This window comes from Cebidichthys violaceus, unplaced genomic scaffold (assembly GCF_023349555.1).
Source record: "Cebidichthys violaceus isolate CVI_PGR_0920_01 unplaced genomic scaffold, fCebVio1.0.p SCAF_8, whole genome shotgun sequence".
Lineage (NCBI taxonomy): Eukaryota > Metazoa > Chordata > Actinopteri > Perciformes > Stichaeidae > Cebidichthys > Cebidichthys violaceus.
In genome coordinates, this window is record NW_027176964.1 from 1,455,971 (window position 1) to 1,475,392 (window position 19,422).

General features: G+C 42.4%; 3 protein-coding genes and 1 non-coding gene across 5 annotated transcripts; 2 read left to right on the plus strand and 2 right to left on the minus strand.

Annotated features, from left to right (window-relative positions):
• Positions 1-1,157: 1,157 nt before the first annotated feature.
• On the minus strand, positions 1,158-4,880 carry ankrd45 (ankyrin repeat domain 45). The gene is made up of 5 exons (XM_068701938.1): positions 3,837-4,880; positions 3,309-3,476; positions 3,086-3,171; positions 2,346-2,484; positions 1,158-1,247 (listed from the first exon to the last, which is right to left on the minus strand). Coding segments are annotated over exons 1-5 (618 nt in total). The 5' UTR covers positions 4,060-4,880; the 3' UTR covers positions 1,158-1,245.
• Positions 4,473-4,544, plus strand: trnaq-cug (transfer RNA glutamine (anticodon CUG)). The gene has a single exon. It is a non-coding gene; the product is annotated as a tRNA-Gln (tRNA).
• On the plus strand, positions 4,850-13,566 carry trnau1apb (tRNA selenocysteine 1 associated protein 1b). Of its 2 annotated transcripts, none has more exons than XM_068701936.1 (9): positions 4,850-5,030; positions 5,771-5,868; positions 6,102-6,201; positions 7,062-7,114; positions 7,738-7,866; positions 8,257-8,373; positions 10,118-10,415; positions 11,833-11,878; positions 12,567-13,566. In XM_068701936.1, exons 1-9 carry the CDS (start codon positions 4,995-4,997, stop codon positions 12,701-12,703), a joined length of 1,014 nt encoding a protein of 337 aa, XP_068558037.1. In that variant the 5' UTR covers positions 4,850-4,994; the 3' UTR covers positions 12,704-13,566. The 2 variants fall into 2 exon arrangements, with proteins under 2 accessions (XP_068558037.1, XP_068558038.1); XM_068701937.1 differs by having other exon boundaries at positions 11,836-11,878.
• A 738-nt stretch (positions 13,567-14,304) lies between these two features.
• fitm1l (fat storage inducing transmembrane protein 1, like) lies at positions 14,305-18,461 on the minus strand. Its single transcript, XM_068738176.1, has 2 exons — positions 17,155-18,461; positions 14,305-16,125 (listed from the first exon to the last, which is right to left on the minus strand). Exons 1-2 carry the CDS (start codon positions 17,331-17,333, stop codon positions 15,447-15,449), a joined length of 858 nt encoding a protein of 285 aa, XP_068594277.1. The 5' UTR covers positions 17,334-18,461; the 3' UTR covers positions 14,305-15,446.
• Between the last annotated feature and the right edge of the window lie 961 nt (positions 18,462-19,422).

A 19,422-nucleotide genomic window follows, 5' to 3' on the forward strand; every position in this document is an offset into this window, starting at 1 on the left:
CCTACATGGATTAAAGGGGAGCTCCACAGGTTTGACATTCTATGGAGTCCTAGTGTGTTTAAGGGTGTTGTGGAGCACTACTGTATATGTGGGGGAAAAGTTAAAGCCTTTGAGCTCCAGAGGGAGCTGTGTGGAAGCTGATGACTGGCCTCAAGTGATGTCACTTAAGTCGGTCTCAGTTGGGTCTGAAGACTACCAGTTTGAAAATGAAATCTCTGTCGAGTACTCATCCTCTCTGCTGGAGGCTACATTAGCCGCTACTAGCATAAAACACCCAAACTGTTTGTCCAGTTGCAATGTGGGTAATGTAGGAAGAAGAGGATTGTGTGGAATAAAAAATAGCTCTGGTTCTGATGCATCTCAATTGTAAAAGGGGCACCATGTGTTTAACACTACACGCCTGAAAGCTATGGTGCAGTAAGTTCAGTGATTACCAGTTCATTGAGCATTCATGAACACAGTGGAGCCAAGAAAGGAGAGACTCTTGTGTTCCTGGTGACTTTAGATACAATCAACAGTAACCACTGACAACAAAACGAAACTAGAGAGCGTGTGTTAAGTGACCTGACCGAGTGGAGCAGCTGCTTCAGGTGCTGGAAATCATGTTGATTCCTCAAGTTCAGATTTGACTTCGTCGGTGGTGGAAAAACATGTTAACTGATGTCCACAACACTGGTGTGCTGTTGGAATTTGAAATAACCGAAATAGATATTGTCCTTTTTCCACACACGTCTTGAGTTTTTGTTTTTTTCTGCATGGGTTTGGTACTTGAGACTAAAACAAATTACCCTTTTAGAGACCTCATTACATTTCTGTCGGCAAGAGCAGGCTTAATGTATTTCAGCCTGTGGATTTCATTTTTATTCAGATATTTCAAAACATTTGGCTTATATAAATAAGAATCAACAAAAGAAAATTAATTGCAGTGTTGCAATTTCAACTGAAGCAGAAGTTCAGAAGTTTAGGGTGGGTAATGTTCCCTTCAAGTTTAGAATAGAAGTTGCAGAAAAAACCTAAAACCCGAACTGCTTGTGTTCTTACAGTCCTTCTGGATGCTAATCCCACCCTGTAACACGCTGTCCTGTGTTCTGTGTGGACTGTCCGTCATCTGAGTGTCGATCTCAGTGAGTCTCGCTCGTCCTGTTTCTGCTGTGTATTTCCAATAAAACCTCAGTGTGCATGATGGTGACGTGCCGCGTCTCCTCTGGTCTCATTGCAGCAGGCTGATGAAGTGACTTTACGAGGTCCTGTGGACATTAAAGTAGTGAGTAACCGTTCATGAAGGCAGCACAGATAACCTCCCTAAGGTTTAGGTCTGAAAAACAGCAGCCCCATAATAATGGAATCAATTTCCATTTTTAACTAATTAGACACAGAAACAACTGTTTTTTTAAATTTATTAACACTGACAGCACAGAACTACTTCTGATTTAAGATAAGATCCTCCATTAGTAACAAAAGAAAAGTAACATGAAAACAATAAGACTTCATAATCCATACTGAGATGGTCAAAGAACTTTAGGATCAAATCTGAAAGACTGTTTTGTGTACGTCCAAGGATGGAAGCCCTGAGCGGCAAGTGACCAATCACAAACACAGACAATCTGAACAAAGAGAAAACTGTAATGTTGGACACATACGTAGAAGTTAAACACATAATTCAGGCTGAAAGTAATACAGTTTAAACAGACAAACGCAGGAAGGCTGTGTGAATATGTAAATGAACAGATTAATAATATCACTGCTTCATATAGAGCTTGACAGATCTGACTGTAACTACATGTGCGTATTCCGTTAGGTTCATGTGTTGCTTAGATCTATTTTTATGGTGTGTGTGAGACAATAACCCTAACACAGGCGGTTAGGTGGGTTTTAGTCCCTCCATGCACCCTAAACACAAGGTACAATTTTTGTTTGTTAGCAAGTTATGAAGCATTACTGTCATGGCTATCTTTTGGGCTTGAAATGTATTTTAATCTGAGGGTAAGGAAACGTGGATGTCCTCTATAGAACATTGGGTAGTGGTGCACTTCAGCCTCTTGTGGCTGAAATGAAGATTACAACAACAAACACTTAAAAAAAATGGTCCTGGAAAAACTTTTACAAAAAAACGTTAAGTCATAGACTTCATAAAAATGGATCACTAGATTTATTTTTTCTCTCATGCAGTTAGGAGAATTAACTGCAGTCGTAAACATTCAAAGCAGAAACTGCAGCCTCTGTGGCAGGATTTATGGACAAAAAAAACAAACATTTGAAAACTCAAAATCAGTCATCGGTTGTTAAGACGGCTCCTACTCCGGGGAGAGATGTCACTGCGGTGCAATAATGTTACCAATACTTACACTGAGCAGACAGCTTGTCGAGAACAGGCCGAAGAGTGTCCTCGATGTCTCTCCTTTGGGCTGTGAAGTCTGAGACCGTTGGGTTGTTGACACTCTGGATCCAGTCCGTCTTGGCAGAGCATGCACGCATACAGATGTTCTGTGCAGAGGTTGAGACGAGAGACGGGAGAAAGGAAAGACCTGCTAGCACTGTTGTTATTTTCATTTTATATCATTATTAATATAATTCCATCCACCAAGGAGATTATGTTTTTGCTCAGGTTTGTTTGTTTGTCAACAGGATTACGGAAAATCCACAAGCCTTATTTTTATGAAACTTGGTGGATGGGTGTAGCTAGAGCCAAAGTAGAACCCGTTCAATTTGAATCCGAATCAGGAGGCGGAACATTTTTCACTTCTCTAGAGGGCCCCAAGACCAATTAGCTGTTCATGAAGTGGGACCTACGCACAGCAAGCGTTTGGAGAAACGTGTTGCATACTGTATGCACGTACCCATTAGATACCGTCCATCTGGAGGAGGTTTTTTTCTCCAAAGACTTACATTTGGGGAGCAATTTAGGGATCAGTGCTCAAGGACATTTCAACAGTTTTTGTAAACAGATACTCCTGCAATTAAAAATTGAAAAAATGAGGCTCCCCTCATCCCTGCTAATACGGCACACACTATATTTATTCATAACATACAGTTAGTAATAATCAATATCAAAGCTATTCACATACATGTAGAGAAAATGTGTCACCTTTTCCTGCTTTGTAAGGCTCCTCCCTGGGTCAGAAACAAGGTCCTTAACAAAGTCTACATATGACGTCAGGTGCTGTTTAGCTTCTGCACAGAAATAAATACAAACACAGGTTATGAATTATAACATCATTAATCATCAATGCTTAAAGACGGTATCATAACATCAGCTGCGCGCACACACACACACACACACACACACACACACACACACACACACACACCGGCCAGGATGAGACAGTCAGCGCAGTCCGTCCTGGAGTAGGTCCTGGCCAGGTCCACAGGCCGCTCCCCTCTGAAGGTCTTGGCCTGCATGTCAGCTCCCAGGTCGAGCAGAGTCCTCACGGTCTCCAGGTGGCCCCAGCAAGCAGCGAGGTGCAGCGAGGAGTAACCTGCGGGACAAAGAGCATTACGCATGGGGCCAGCAGCGGGCGGCTCACACGGGTGAAGAAAACATACTAGCTGCTTTTAGAGTGTGTTTGTGGGCTGGCTGAGACACATTAAACAGGACTGTCGGTGATTGTCACTATATAGTGAAATGTTAATTCAGTAGAATAGAACAGAGATAAATACACAGTAGTTTACACATGTGACACATTTATGTCTAAGATATGTTTCATTTCTACACACACATTTTACTTGTTTGTTGTAGGCTCACAGTGGCACATTTGATAAACTTTGAATACAACAAATGTGCCAAATTTAAAGTTTGATCTGTGTAATTATTCATAATAACTTTTCGGCCTGCTCACCTCTGACCGTCTGCTCGTCCACCCGGGCCCCGTGTCCGACCAGCTCTCGGACGATGGCGCTGCTCCCCAACATAGAGGCGGTTAACAGGGCATTCCTCCCGGCCTCGTCCTTCATTCCGCACGGATCCATTTCCCGCGACTCCATGCGTTCAAAATGCTCCTTAATACTCTCCAAGTCCCCAGACAACACGCATTTAAAGATGTCTCTCTGTATCGATGTCATTTTTTTAACGCACGTCTTTAGCTTGCTAGCTGGAATGTACTGTTTCCATGGTTACAGCGTCACCGCCATAAAAAACCTGTACGTGAACCTTTATATCTTCTATTTAACTTTAGCCATCACGGGATTTAAATAACCTTCAATTACAGACAAGGACCTGTTTTACACGTCTAACAACACGTTATTTTAAAATAAAAGTAGCCTACTTTGTTTTGCTGTCAATGTTTCATTTTATAAATTGCGTAGAGATGCACAGGCTATCTATGCATTAAGCTATTTATTAAGCTTTTCTTTGGACCTATTGTTCCCATCCATGTTTATGTCCGCACAGAACGCGTGCCCTTTAATAACGTACAGAAGTGTATAATTTCTGATTATTGATTAAGTCCTGTGAACGCCGCAGCTGGCCTCACGGCGGTTCCACGGTGTAATGGTTAGCACTCTGGACTCTGAATCCAGCGATCCGAGTTCAAATCTCGGTGGAACCTAATTTTCTGTTTAACAAACATTTCGTAAGTGACACAAGTTACATGAACGTATCTCTGCTATATGCGTCACGATAGTGGAGACATAGTTTGAGTGAAGCAGCTTTTTGTTGACAGTTCAATTAAACTTCACTAAGTTTAACACAACAAAACACAAATAATTGCTTACTTTAAACAGGTCAATACATCATCTATGTCACTTTTCACTGCACTTGCGGCGATAATCGGCAATACATAATGCTCTGCCCGCGATCTCACAAAGAGCATACAGTTCAACTCGATTTAACACCGGAAGTGTGACAGCATTCGTTTGAAACGGAAGCGGAACCGCATTTCGGTTTGTTTAGCGTGAACGTGTGGAGAACTTTTAACATTGAGAAAATCCGCTTTGTTTTGCTCCCCTAGCATACACCAACGAACAGCTCTACCATTTCATCTCCGGTCCAATCCACGATGTTTAACCGACAGACGAGCCTGTGGATGGGTGATGTATGTTTGAAGTCTCTTGTTTCTTTCAGTGTGGGAACGCTAACGTTAGCTTAGCTTAGCTACATGCGCTGGCTGCTAGCTCGGCTGTGTTAAGTTACCACGGATATGTGACCCCTGTCGTAAAAGGTTAAGCTGAACCCGTCGCGACACACTGCATTAACACTTATTGTAGCTAACAATGGTGGTCAGATAATTCACCAAACACCGCTCACTTCCTCTCCACCCTAGCGTTAGCTAACCAAGTGACTTGTATCGAGCTAACGTCAAAGTTCACATTAAACCAAAAGCGGAGAAGCAGAATCTGCGTTAAGTAACGCCAGACGAAACGAGAGTGTGCTCTAGAGAAGTCTCTCAACTCGAACGGCTTATGTTTGAGTTTGTTTATTTCATTAACAATGGCGCCATTCCATTTATGTTTTGGTGTGTAGAGGCCCTTATGTTTTGTATTCTTACTCGTGTAGAACTTTTTTTGGGACACCAGAGGGGAACAGAGCCACAATTGACGCTGTTAGCTACACCCGTATAACAATGTATTACTATTTCCCAAGTAGTTTTACTTAATCACGTATTAACTAATTGTGCAGCATCAACTCACTAGAGCGGCCTGTTAACAATGCTGGTTTTGTAATATTAATAATAGCGTTACACCGTTTTGACATTATGTAAACAAAGTTGTATACATACTTCTGCACTATTATTTGTTGTGTAAAAGTGTATGTGGTCTTTTCGTGTGTGTTTAGTTGGACCCATACATGGATGAGAACTTCATCAAGCAGGCATTTAGTGCTATGGGAGAATCGCCGTTTGGAGTCAAGATCATCACTCACAGGATAACGGGGTAGGATATACCGACACTCTATGCACACACATGGATCAAGTGTTCAAGTGTTGAAGAGAAGACGACTGTAACAGCATTAGTTGTGCTGGGAGTCGGGAAGCCATGCAAATGGTTACACAACGTGCTGTGAGCCTATCGCTCAACCTTAAATGAAAAGTGACAGCAGGGTTAATCTGCTGCTATGCTGTTGCGTTGCTTGTGTAAATGGTTTCTCTCTCTGTCCTCCTGCGCAGTGGTTCAGCAGGGTACTGCTTTGTGGAGCTGGCAGATGAAGCGAGCGTTGACCGCTGTGTGCAAAGGCTGAACGGGAAACTGGTTCCTGGATCAAACCCGGTCAGTTCTCTGCTGTAATTTCAAAATATTTCCTCATATATCTTTTTTTAATGCAATCCTTACTGCAATATATACAATTATTGTTTCTTCGCAAATATACATATACTATTGACAATATAATACTGCCTTCCTTTTTTTCCCAGTATTGGACTTATGTTATCGAGCAGTATTTAATTGTTGGTTTGACTGTGGATAGTGGAGCTCCACTAGTCTTGGTCCTCTTTTTGTTACAACAGTAACTCAATAGTATATAGTATATATATAGTATGAGGTTTGCTCTGTGAACACATCCGATTCCTGTTAATACAACAGATCTGTTTGATTTGCTGTTTTGCTACAGCTATTGTGCTCCCCCAGTGAATTTAAACAAACAATGCTAAATACCTGTTACAGATATTGTACTATGTGGAACTATTTTCCATATCTGCTGCTGTGACAGCACGTCTTCTTAAGGGTCGGCTGATGTAAAACAAAAAAAGTGACGCCAGCTTGACATTGTCCCAAGTCTCAAGTGGTGTGTCGAGTTGTGAGCTTTAGCCGCTTGCTACTGAATTTGAAGCGCTGCTGGCCCCTGTGAGCCGGCCAAGCTACTGGGCTCCCCTGTCCACCGGCCTGTACCTGCTGCTGAGAGGCTGCTTGTACACAAATGTACTTTGTTTGAAGCTGATGAATAGAGTCTCTGGTAGCAACTAACTGAGGAATGGGCTAAAGGCTGGTCTGGGTGGTGGAGGTATGTAAACCCAAATAACAACAACCATAATAACGCCACTCTCCATTTCCAGCAATATCAGTGCTATACTACACGTCGTAGGTGTTCGAGGTTTGGCTCATGTGTGTGTTTTCTCTCTCTCCCCGTGCAGCCCCGGAAGTTTAAGCTAAACTATGCCACCTACGGAAAACGGCCAGAGGCGGGGTGAGACGTGATTCACACCCAAACTTTCATGTTACCGTTTGATTTAAAGACAGAAATGCTGCAGGCTTCATGTAACAGGAGATTGAAATCCGCTGTTTTTCAGCTGATCTGCCATGACCAGAGAAACGATCAGTCTCATATTTCAATCATTTCTTTTGCCGGTCACATTCACACATATAATAGTTTTACGTCGACACAGCGTCACAGGCAGTAACATCACACCCAACATGTGCCTGTGAGTGAAGAAGATGTACAACACTCAAATTGTCACAACTCAAAGATGAGCAAAAACATTTGGAACCACTGACTTAATCAGCCTCTTATTATATTGTGATTCAGTAATCGCAGAAAGGTCAGCTTATAATAATGAATGTGTGTCAGTGGGATCAAGTAGCAATTCTTCTCAGAATTGAGGAAATGCAGTTCATTTGACGGTATAAAGCTGCATGCTGATAGTGTTTGTTATGCTGTTAAAGAAATGAGAAGACTGATTCATTTGTCTGGTTTTAGGTAAACGGGGGAGTAATAGCAACATTTCCCACAAACCCAGCTGTCTCCTTTAATGCTGGACAATCGGCATATAAAGAGAGGGAGTATTTGATCACAGTTTTTCCTTCTCTCAGGCCGGAGTTCTCAGTGTTTGTGGGCGACTTGGCCTCCGAGGTGGACGACTTCCAACTGCACCAAGTTTTCAAGAAGTACCTTTCCTGCAAGGGAGCCAAAGTGGTCACGGACCAGTATGGATACTCCAGGTACGTCGGCTGACAGAGGTGGACAGCGACGTGGCTTTGTTTGAATATTATTGTAAGAAATTCACAATAATATATACTGTTTCTGTGGTGTAATGCTTATCTAAATGGGCGTTGACCACCAGTACATCTTCATCTATTTTCGAAACAAATGGCTGAAGAAATGTTCACTTTCCGTCTTTTATGCTAAAACTATTGTTTTCCCCATATAGGCTAAGCAAGAGCAACTCACAATTCAAGTGATGCTACCTCATGTTAAAAGTAAAACAACAAGTTTCAGTTCTACCATAATAATACCCATTATATACTGTTTCTCATAAGTGGCTTATTGAATTCCAAGTATGGAGTGTGTGTCGGTGCGGAGAGGACGCCTAACTGTGGTTTCACCTGCAGAGGTTACGGCTTCGTCAAGTTCGGGGAGGAGGGCGAGCAGAAGAAGGCCATCGAGGAGTGCCAGGGCACCATGTTGGGGGGCAAGCCGCTCAGACTCAGCATCGCTGTAGCAAAGAGGTAGGATGCCGACACGGACGCATGCATCTCTAGACCGCACTTCTTCCCAGATTTAATGCACCATGTCATAAAAATATGAAAACACCTCGTGACAGATTTTAAAAGTAATTGTTGAAGCGCTGAGATTCTCATCAAGCAGCTAGTTGGTCATGAAGTGTCCTTATGTCCCCAACATGCCGTAGACTCTATTTTATATCATGTATCATTTTTATTACATGCACCTCAGGGTTTACACTAGACTTTTTTTTTTGTGTTGGCTGTTAATATTCCATATTTCTGGAAATATGTTTTGAATAGCCAATATTTAAATGTCAATAAAACACAAGAACACAAACGCTACAATCTAAGTTCCATCAACTTCAATGTTCACAAAATATTCATATTCTAATTCAACACGTGAAACCTGCACAGCTATTTTTTGACATGGCTATTGATTGTATTTAAAGCTGTTATTTCTGCACAGTTGAAGATAAAGATTAGGAAACACTAATATTGCTTGAAGCCTAATATACTAGAGTATTTGTAGAATTACATTCTGTTGGTGGCTGCGTGAGATTGTTACCAGCTCATGTGATCCAGTAACTCTAGAGTGCTCGAAAGGCCAAAAGTCCATATTTATTGAAACATTATCGATTTTAATTCTTCTTAAAGTTCACAACAAGTTTTTAATCTAACGGAATATTCTGCTTTACTCCACATTTGTTGGCGTCTAGCTTTGCAAAAACAACTTTTTCACTGCGGTCCAAAACTTGCTTACACAAAGAGAAGCACTGACGAGTTCTGCTCATTCAAGAAAGTAGAAAAAGAACAACAAATCACTTAATTTCAAATTGAGAATGTTGTCCCAAAGCTTCTTGATTTTTTTATAAAATTGATATTTGTAATTGACTTTTGAGTGAGTGATGGAACCGCTCCTTGAGCGAGGAGCTCACATGCACTGGACAGACACAGGCAGTCCTCCTCAGCTTTGTCCAGTCGGGATGGACCTCGTTCCTCTGATGACCACTTCACACGTTGTGAGCCGTCAGCACCGCATCTCGCCGAGCATCCCATTAGGCTACTTGATATGAGTTTATTTAAATGGGATATTTCCCAATTAACATTTTGGCTGTTGATAATTTCATCTGCCGGACAACTACATGTGATGCCGGCAGAAATGTAAACTCTGATGCATCGGCCTCGAGGACAACGTGCTGACGGGGTCTTTGGTCGGTGAGATTCTTTTCACTTTAATGCAGCTGGCTTGATTTGATTAGTCGGGTTAATCGAGAAGAATGTAGTCAGCTTGATCCTTTTCTGATATTAAGGGTTAGTGTCAAAGTGGATGTGAGTTGATTTTCAGCAGTGGTCGAAAAAAAGAGTGATGCGAAGTTACACAAAATGAAAGTAGTCTGTGATAAGTACCTCAAAATTGTGCTTGAGAACAGTCCTCCATCAGTAGTTGTCATGTCAGATACTCCAGAGCAGAACATGTTCATGTCGTTTCCTGTGGAATTTGAAACAGAAGCTCAAAAGCCATCCTTAAATAATTCTTCAGTTTTGTCCTCTTTTCTGTGCTCGTGTTTTCATCTCGCACCTTGAGATCCATCTGGAATGAGACGCGTACGCTTGACACTGGTGGTGAATTATAACCCGACTGTTAAAGAGATGAACAACCTGTATTATCTTTTCATTCCATCTTGAATCAAAGAACTGAGCTTATTCAACGTGTTAATGGAGCTGTGTTTTATTTCTTGTTTTGCAGCCAGAAGATGAGCAACTACCACGGGGGCCAGGGCCAGAATTACCATAGCAACTACAACCAGTCTCAGTCCAGTTACTACGGCAACCAGGGCAACGGGGGTCAGGGGGGCTACTACTCTCAGTGGGGGGGCTACGACCAGTACAGCGGCTACAACAGCGGCTACAATGGCGGCTACGGCGGCGCCTATGGCAGTGGCTACAACTACAACTACGGGCCCTATGGGTACCCCCCACCGGGCCACGTGGTGCCACCACCTCCCGCAGGGATGCCACCCACTGACATGTCGGGAGCTGTGGAGGTGAGGGGAATGCTTTGAGACCCATGCTTAATTAAAGGAGTAGAGTGACATGTTTTGTGCGGTCAGTTGAGAGATTGGTCCAGGATGTTGGCGAGGGGAGCCTAAAGAAATGAGTAACAATCTACCTGCCGGGTGGATTATGCCACAGAGTGTTGCTGGTAGTGCTGGGCGGGATGCCCAAAAATGTGTATCACGGTATTTTTTTAAGATTCTACCGGTTTCACGGTTTATCACGGTATTTTTTTCCTCCGCGTTAATGCATTAACCAAGCCAAAAATTATTTTATTTCGTGTTTAGTTATTAACTCATTTTTAACACAAGAACCGGCCAGCTAGCGGTGAACAGCTGTTTGTGTGTCCTCTCTTCCGTCTCTTCCTGCTTCCTTCACCTACATTCCCCTGGGTCCTAAGCCCCTCCAGGTACAGCTCCTTATCACCCTCTATGCACCAACAAATACCACACATATTACACTAATCAGCGTTGCATATGTGTCTAACCAAAATACCCAAACATAAAAATATGACGTAAATAGGTTTGCAGTTTTCCAGGTGTACATTTCAGATTGCATCTATTACACACATGAAAATAGCTCACGTTCTCTGCTTAGGTGATGTAAGTTGCTTGTGTTACCACCAGCGGCAACGTCTGAGTTTTTAAAACCAAAACACGTCCAAACAGCAGACACAGCTCCTCTCTTGGGCACAGACTCTATTGGTGCATCTCCGGTCTCTCTTTGTTCCTCCTGCATCGCTCTTTTCTGTTCTTTAATGTAACGTTAATGTAGTGAAAGGAGCCTCTCCCAGCTGTTAACAGGCTAGCTAACGAGCTGTACCCAGCATGCCGTTCGGCGGTGTAATTTTATAAACTTACAGTTATTAGTGTTACAAATTGTTTATGTGTCACAAACTGTTGTGTCGTGGTGTTTTGCCCTGTTAAAGAGAGTTAGTTGTGGGTTATTAATTGTTGTGTTATAAAGTTACAAACATCATTAAGGGTCCCTCTCAATACACTTAAGACAACTAGCTCCGACCGTAGCGCTCTTCGCAGCGAACAATATATTTAGCTGCCTGTTGAAGAGGGACAGCAGTTGTTTCGGCTATGCTATGTGTGAAAAATTCATATCATACGGGAAATTAAAACCGGTATACCGGTTGAACCAGTATACCGCCCAGCACTAGTTCCTGGACCCTCACAGTGACCAGAAGACTTGAGGACATTACTGGTCCCAGCCAGAGATAGTCCAACACATAGCCCCCATAAATCCACGGCAAACAGTGTTACAAGAGTCAGAATGCTTCCAGACTTGGATGTATACCTTTTTGTTCCTGTGGTATGATCTACAGGGTTTTCCATTCATGTGATGCGTGCACACATTCCGTGTTTAGAATGACATCCCAGTGTTTCATGTCTTCCCCAGCAGACTCACGAGGAGGGCGGTGATGTAGACGAGGATAATTCAGAAGGTAAGACCCGTTTTGTTTTTTTTGTCATGAAAAAAACATCTTTGTTTGTATCGCACTGGTTCCCTCAACAAACAGCCAATAGGATTCTTCCATTGGATTTTGGATTATTTCACAAAATAGGCTCTGTGGCAAACAAACGGTTGTAATATTTGCACATTTAGTTCAGCAAGATAATCTGCACAAACAAACACCACTTTTATGATTTTTGAAGCATAAATGCAATCAGGTAAAAAGTTAAAGTTATGCTGTAAACAAACTACATGACGTCACCACCGCTAAGATAAAGGCAGACCATTGTTTGGCATGAACACCTTTAGCAGTCTCATGTCTCACATGGAAGCAACCTCCTTTTTTAAGACACACAAGAGCTTCAAAATTCACCAGTGGTTTAATGACAAATTAAAACGCTAAAGTCTCTTCAGCTTCAACAGACCTTATTTCAGACTTCTAACCAAGAACTCTGACTTTGAGACAAGGGGATAGGAAGTGCAAAAATGCATCCTTAACATAACTGGTTATGTCTATTGCATATCTAACGGTAGTTGGTCTTGTCTTTAGGAGTGGTAGCACCTGCCCGTCACCATCTCGTAAGCTAAGACGTCAAGTGTTAGACAGCGTTTGTGTTGTTGTTGCGTTTGACTTGTGACGCCGTGCATGTGTATAACATCATTGCTGTGGTATTTGACAGAGCCCATCCCCGACTGTGACGTGGAGCAGTGGAACAAAGATTTCATGCAGCGGAGCGAGGAGCTCTACGACGCCATGATGAGCTGTCACTGGGAACCCCTGGACTCTGTTAGCTCCCCTATCCCGTCCCTCTCCTGATGAACCGTCTTCTGATCCCTCTTTAAAGCTTAAATATTTCTTTTTTGGGAGCGATTTTGTACTTCCCATGATGTAGTACCACATGGACACCCTTTTAAAAGGGCCATCTTCAGTTCACTGTCTCAGTACACACAGATGTTCCTCTTCATATATTCAAAAGTACACACAACTATTCACTTGATTTTAATGTTTACCATGTTGGTAATATTCAAGAGGTAATAATCAGTGACGTGTAGTGCACACTGTTTCGTATGAACGCCAACCATTGTAAACCAGAGCTCAACGTTTTGGGAACGAGGTGCTGAAGTGGTCTTCAATATTTCCCCTTTTAAAGACATCACTGAGGAACATACTCCACTATCATTTCTCTTTTATGTAGATCCATGATGAAATGGTGACACCAGCAAAAGCTGCAAAAGTACAAACATTGCCTTAATTATCATTTGCCCTGCGGTTCCTTTTAATCTATGATGGTCGTTAAATGGACCGAGATTATACAGGATGTCTTTCTTCTGGGTTTTTTATAAATGAAGGAATTTTCTTCTGGGTTTTTTTTTTTATTTTATTTTTCTGTTACGTGAAGTTAAAGACGTAAAAGTATGGAAAGATGAGGACATTGAGTTGAACCAACAGTAATAATCAATCACGAGTGTAATTTATCAACATTTTCCAGACCATGAGCTCAGTGTCTTGTTTAATAGATGGATGGTGCAACCTCCCGGTGCTTATGAGTGCCGTGAAACGGCTCGTTTGCTGTATCAGATGTCCAGGCGGCATTTATTCTCTGCTGTTTGATTGCTGATGCTTTGTATATATTTTCTTTGTGGAGATGTTTTATCAATAAAACACATTTAGGAGGAAAATGGTGTTCTGTCTTGCTGAACAAAACATAAAATAAATATAAACGTGTGTTCGCCACAGAGCGGGACCGTTGTTCCCTTTCATTCCCCTTCTTCCTTTCCACTCACTTCCTTTATAACCATCTAACCAGAGTAAGCAACTCTGTGAGGCTGTACTGAAAAACAGCAGTGCTTTGAGCTAAATGCTAACGTTCTCATATAATGTTAACCACTCTCACCATCTAATGTGTTAACATGCATATGCTAATAAGCGCTGAACTTAAAGGGACAGTTCACCCCAAAAATAAAATTGAATATAGTTGCCTAGTTTTGGAGACATCGGCTGTTGAGATGTCTGCCATCTTTCCAATATAATAGAACTAGATGCCACTCTGCTGGTGGTGCAAAAAAATATAAAATACATCTGAAAAACTCGACAGCAATGTCTCTTTCCAGAAATCATGACCTGGTTTCTTAAGATAGTCACACACTTTGTTGTGAGCAGTTTCATGTAGGAACTATTTACTATTTTCTTTAATTCCATCTTCTATGTTACATTAATAATGCATTTCTATGCCTATGTAAATTACCTTGAATTTCCTCCGTGTCTTGTTTTACTTAAAGCCGCTTCTGCTTTCCTTTGTTCTCACTCAGTGAAAGAGCCGACACAGCAATACCAGATTTCTCTCAATTTGGAACAATATTGAGGATACTGTAAGCAGAAGACTTGTGTGATATCTACAATCAATGTCTGAACATCAGATCAGTGTCATTTCTTTTTTTAATTGCAACAGCTGGGTGAAAAGTGAAGAGACCTGTGTTAATATAATCAAGATCCAGTGAAAGTGGAGTTTTTAATCACTTCATTTAAAGTCTCAGAACACAAGTGACAGCTATGCATCTGAACAACGGAGAAAAAGTGTAACCAAACTCAACAAACATTTAACTGTTCCGTTCAGATGCTTTCACACAGTGTATTATATCAAACGTGTACTCATGCAAAATATGACACCGATAGAGAAACACATGGGTGTTTGATAGCATCTGGCAACCATAGTCCATCTTTCAAAAGCTTCACAGAACTAGAGTGGTTCATTACACAAGCTCTCCATTTATTGTATTTTTAAATTGATTTAGTTGTTAATTATATTGTCATATATCCATCAAAACCACTCAGGAAGTATTTTTTGTTATTGTATTATAAACAAGCTGTGGTTTAGTCAAGACTGGGTTTCTCAAATATATCCAGCTTGTATCTTAATCTCTTGTCCTGAATTCCTGTCTTGTGGAGAATCATATACTGTCATGGATGGATTACTGAATGCGCCTACCTGGCGTTCAGCTGCAAAATGTCACTCAAAGAGACTCAGAATTACCACCATGAAACATAAAATAACTACAAAGAGACACAAAGACACTACGAAGACGCAAAACACAGATACCACAAAGAGACACAAATCCACTACAAAGAGACTCTCATCCACCATGTAAAGACTTCAAAGAGACACCAAACAACAACAAAAAGAGGCTAAACAGCTGTAAAGTCTGTGAGTTGTTCTCCTATGTTGGAGAGGTGGTGTGGCCTTTAGCATGTCTGTGCCCGGTGGCCCATTGGCTCATAATGCGCCCATGTCTACTGGGACTCCCTGTCATGATGTACCAAGCCTTTTGATAACTCTAGCATGTATTTGCTGCATTCGCTTACATTAGAAAAAAAAGGTTTGATACATGTAGAGATATAGAGATATATTTTTAGAAAGTCCATTTGCTTGCTCCAACTTTCGTCAGATTATCTGGTCTTACTGCTAAAAGAGGACAACAAACACAAATGGACATCTCAGTCGTCTCCAAACAACCACGTAGACCTCATTATTTTATACATCTGTGTCATTGTTAAGATTCAGTTAATTGCAGTGATCATGGTTCTGTTGTGTCTCCTCCGCTTCAGTACTGCTAGTCTTGGTGTTGAGCAGTCCTAGTCCGGGCCTCCCGGGACAGTACCAGCTGGGCCCCTGGCGATACCAACCCTGGTACAGTCCCCTCCAGCTCAGACATCCCAGAGCGCCCCCTAGTAGCTGAGTGGGGAACTGAGGGAAGTAAGCTAAGAGACAGAGCAGCAGAAAGAGCCAGAGCCAGAGCAGGAGAACACAGAAGAGGAAGAGGATCCTCAGAGGGGCACCTGAGATCCCACCTAGGCTCAGATAAGGGCCAAACACGGCTGTTTCCTCAGCCAGCAGCAGGCAGCAGAGACAGAGGAGGAAAACATCTTCTGAAACTTCATACCCCCTCCACAGCATCCCAGCTTTGAGGCACTCGGACTTAATCTCCCCTTCTCGCAGCACCAACAGAGGCTGCCCGTTAGCGACCTCTGGGCCGGTGAGTAAAGGTTCGTAGCAGCTTCCGGTGGTATTCTCCAGAAGGTCCAGGAGTTTACAGAAACCAAGCCACAACCCGCCAGCCACCCCAAGCCGGGAGAGGTGACGCAAGGAGAGAGAGAGGGAGCGACGGACGGAGAAGGAGAGGAGGAAGACGAAGGAGCCGACAAAGATGCAGGTCCAGCCCCAACCGGAGCGCAGGAACATCCTGGAAAAAAGAGAGGAGAGATGTTTTAGACTGGAGGATGCCAGATGTGATGGGATGAATTACATTTGATTATGACAGTAAACATCAGGACATAACTGAGAAATAACATATTGAGGAGTAAAAAATACTCCACATAGCAGCCGGACAATAGAAGGTCAGGATTCAACTTATAAGAAATAATCTATTGTACTTCAGTTACTATCGGTCTTAATTCAGTTTTAAATCAAATTAAAAATCAAGAATCGGTTTTGCCCAAGAGTTTCCACTTTACCAACTTTCTGTAGAAGAAGTTATGCTGTGTACTAATTCATACTACAAACATGTAATTTCAAGTAAGTTGAGTAGGCAGTGCATTCATACTGTAAAAGTAAACTTAGTCAAAGTAAAAAACGTCAGTGTGCATACAGAATTAACCTCAATATTGACTATTTACTTATGATAGACGATAAGGCACTGCAGTGGGGAAAAAAATAATAATAATTATGCAATGATGAGACAGCTCCAGGGAAATGTATTAAATCTGTGGAGGAATTCCCTCTTTGTTGAAACTGAACTTATCAATATTGTTTTATTTGATGAATATGATGTGAGAGGGGTCACTCCTAGTGATGAACCTACAGACAATTATCACACGACTCGGCAGTTTTACTGTTTTGGTTCACTAACACTCTCACCAACCTTGTTTCAGCCGCAGCTGTTTTCAGTGAGAAAGCTCTAAAAAAAAAACTCTGTAAATGGACACCACACATTGACATTTCTCCAAAGTTTGTCCATGCCGTATTAAAATGTAAAAAAGTCCATAGAGATACATTTCAGGGGTCAAGCATCTTGGCCGATTTTGTTTGCCTGGAACACGCCAATGAATAGACCTAGTCTGTATTGTTTAGATTTTTTCCTTCCTCTTTTAATTTCCAGCAGACTATAGGCACACGAAGTGTCTCCGGTTAAAAAACAACAATGCATTTAGTCTTTACAAACAGAAATTACAGAAGACAAGTGGTCAGGAAGTAAAGAGGAAGTCAGCCTCACCTGTAGAGGAAGTGGCTTCTCTTGGCAAAGACGCTGTGCTGGGAGACCCAGAGGCTCAGTGCCGGGCCGATCATCACCACCACTGACAGCAACAGGTGGAAGTGCTTCCGGAAGGCAGTGTTACCCAGGAGCAAAGCCGCCAGGTCCGTCAGGAACACCAGTACTGCGTTGAGGAACATCTGGACCCAGATCTCAACTTAACTAAATATTACTGTATGAAGATGGACTGCCGCTGGCTTTGGATGCAGCAGCAAGTTTGTGTAGATTATCCACCTCAGACTAAATAGCATGCGCTGTTTCATGTGATAAGTCTGTAATCCTGTATAGAATGCACTTAGTGGATGCTGTGGACTACTTCTATTGCGTAACAGAAGAATTCAAAGAAGTCGAAAAGTCTGGTTGGAATCAATCTAAACAAACTAAACTATATTATTCAAAGCTTGAGAGTGGATCCATTGGTGCATTGATGGACAACAAATCCAGATCCAAAAATCCCAAAAAGCTGACTGAGTAGTAAAAAATAGTTGAAGTCCTCTGGTATTAGCTGCTAGTGTTCGCCATCCGTAGAGTGTGCTGTATAACATGAATGAAAAGACATCTAACCCCTAGCATTCCACAGACTGCAAATACGTGCACCCTGTGAAACCCCACCACGAAATTTTTCAATCCGGTAGGCACTCCTCCTCCTGGCTCGGTACTGCTTGTAGCTGCTAGTAGTTAAGCTGAACAATGCAACCAAACAACGGTCGCTCTGCTGGTTTTTCTTGCCGCTGCAGAAAGACGAGTTGAGCTTTTGTTCTCTCTGACCTTGTAGGGCGGGTTTCCCCACGTGTCTCCTGCCCTGATTTTCCTCTTGCCCTGCTGTGATTGTCACTGGCCACCTCTGAATAACTTCTGCGGAAATGCAATAACGCTGCGTTACCCCGAGAGACGTCCAATGGTTGCAGGAGTAATACCTCCGCTGATCGAATTATATCCGCTGCAACTGTGTCTTCTCCGCTCTTCTCTGTCAGTCACGCACCACCCTCTCTCCAACACACAGAGCATGTTCTCGCCCTGTCGAATGCCTTCTGGGCCTTGAAGGTGTCACATTGCTCCTACTGAGATGACTGAAGGGTATGGAGAGGTTGAACCAATGACATGGGTTCCTTGACGTTAACGTGGATATCGCAAGGTTTCTGACTCATTTAGTCTCCATTGCCAGCAGAGTCAGAGGTTGAGAGTAAGCTGAGCAGCGGCAACAGAACCAGTGTTACGGATAAGTCACAAATTAACAATGATTTGAAATTAGATGCAGTGAGTCAGATTTTGTGTGTGTGTATGTGTGTTTTCAAGTGTATTAATAGCAATAACCTTTGTACTGTATCTGGGCTGAGACTCAGCTGTTGCAGCAATCTGTCTCTGTCAATCAGTGTATGGTAACACACACACACACACACACACACACACACACACACACACACACACACAGTCCATATTTACTGTCCTTGCTCTCATCTCGCTCAGATATCACCACACTGTCTCTCATATCATGGCAAAAATAACATAATGTATCTACAGCACTTCATTATAATAAGACATGAAAAGTTATACTGTACAAGCAAGCTGTATCTGTGATGGACTAACAAGAGTTAGTGATTCATGTCCGCTTCAGTCAGTGCAGAGGTCAGGGTCTGAAAAGTGAAGCCAACGTGAGAATACCTTAAAGCTGCATTCTCTCTAGTGTCCATCAGGGGGCGACTCCTCTGTTTGTATTGAAGTCTATGAGAAAATGACTCTACTTCTCTCTTGATTTATTACCTCAGTAAACATTGTAAACATGAGTTTATGGTCTCAATCTCTAGTTTCAAGTCTTCATCAATACAATATGATGTTCATTTAGTAAATGATGCAGCGAAACGCCGTCAGAGAGGGAAACATTCCGGAGCGCTTGTGCGTCTCCGCACACGTGGATCTCGTACACCGCTGCCGGGCACATTTCTCTCCAACGTGCGCTCACTGTGCAACAAACTGGATGAACTTCAGCTACTGGTGGGGAAAGACAGAGACTTTTCTTCATCCTCCGTTTTGTGCTTCACTGAGGCCTGGCTCTGTGGCTCGATACCGGACTCTGCATTCCAGCTGGTTGCAAGCACGACAAACCTGGTTTACAGCAGAACTCAGACAGCTAAGGCTGCACAAGGAGCAGGCATTTAGGAATGGGGACAAGGACTTTCATAAAGAGACAAAATACAGGTTTAGTAACGCGGTGAGAGACGCTAAACGACT

What these genes read in the sequence shown, in the direction of transcription:
- ankrd45 (XM_068701938.1), bottom strand. Translation starts at nt 4,059, where the DNA reads ATGACATCGATACAGAGAGACATCTTTAAATGCGTGTTGTCTGGGGAC. An exon ending in GGACGAGCAGACGGTCAGAG is followed by an intron (nt 3,477 to 3,836) that starts GTGAGCAGGCCG and finishes TTTGTCCCGCAG; the next exon opens with GTTACTCCTCGCTGCACCTC. An exon ending in GCCTTACAAAGCAGGAAAAG is followed by an intron (nt 2,485 to 3,085) that starts GTGACACATTTT and finishes ACCTCTGCACAG; the next exon opens with AACATCTGTATGCGTGCATG.
- fitm1l (XM_068738176.1), bottom strand. Translation starts at nt 17,333, where the DNA reads ATGTTCCTCAACGCAGTACTGGTGTTCCTGACGGACCTGGCGGCTTTG. An exon ending in AGAAGCCACTTCCTCTACAG is followed by an intron (nt 16,126 to 17,154) that starts GTGAGGCTGACT and finishes TCTTTTTTCCAG; the next exon opens with GATGTTCCTGCGCTCCGGTT.
- trnau1apb (XM_068701936.1), top strand. Translation starts at nt 4,995, where the DNA reads ATGTTTAACCGACAGACGAGCCTGTGGATGGGTGAT. An exon ending in AGCATCGCTGTAGCAAAGAG is followed by an intron (nt 8,374 to 10,117) that starts GTAGGATGCCGA and finishes CTTGTTTTGCAG; the next exon opens with CCAGAAGATGAGCAACTACC. An exon ending in AGACGAGGATAATTCAGAAG is followed by an intron (nt 11,879 to 12,566) that starts GTAAGACCCGTT and finishes GGTATTTGACAG; the next exon opens with AGCCCATCCCCGACTGTGAC.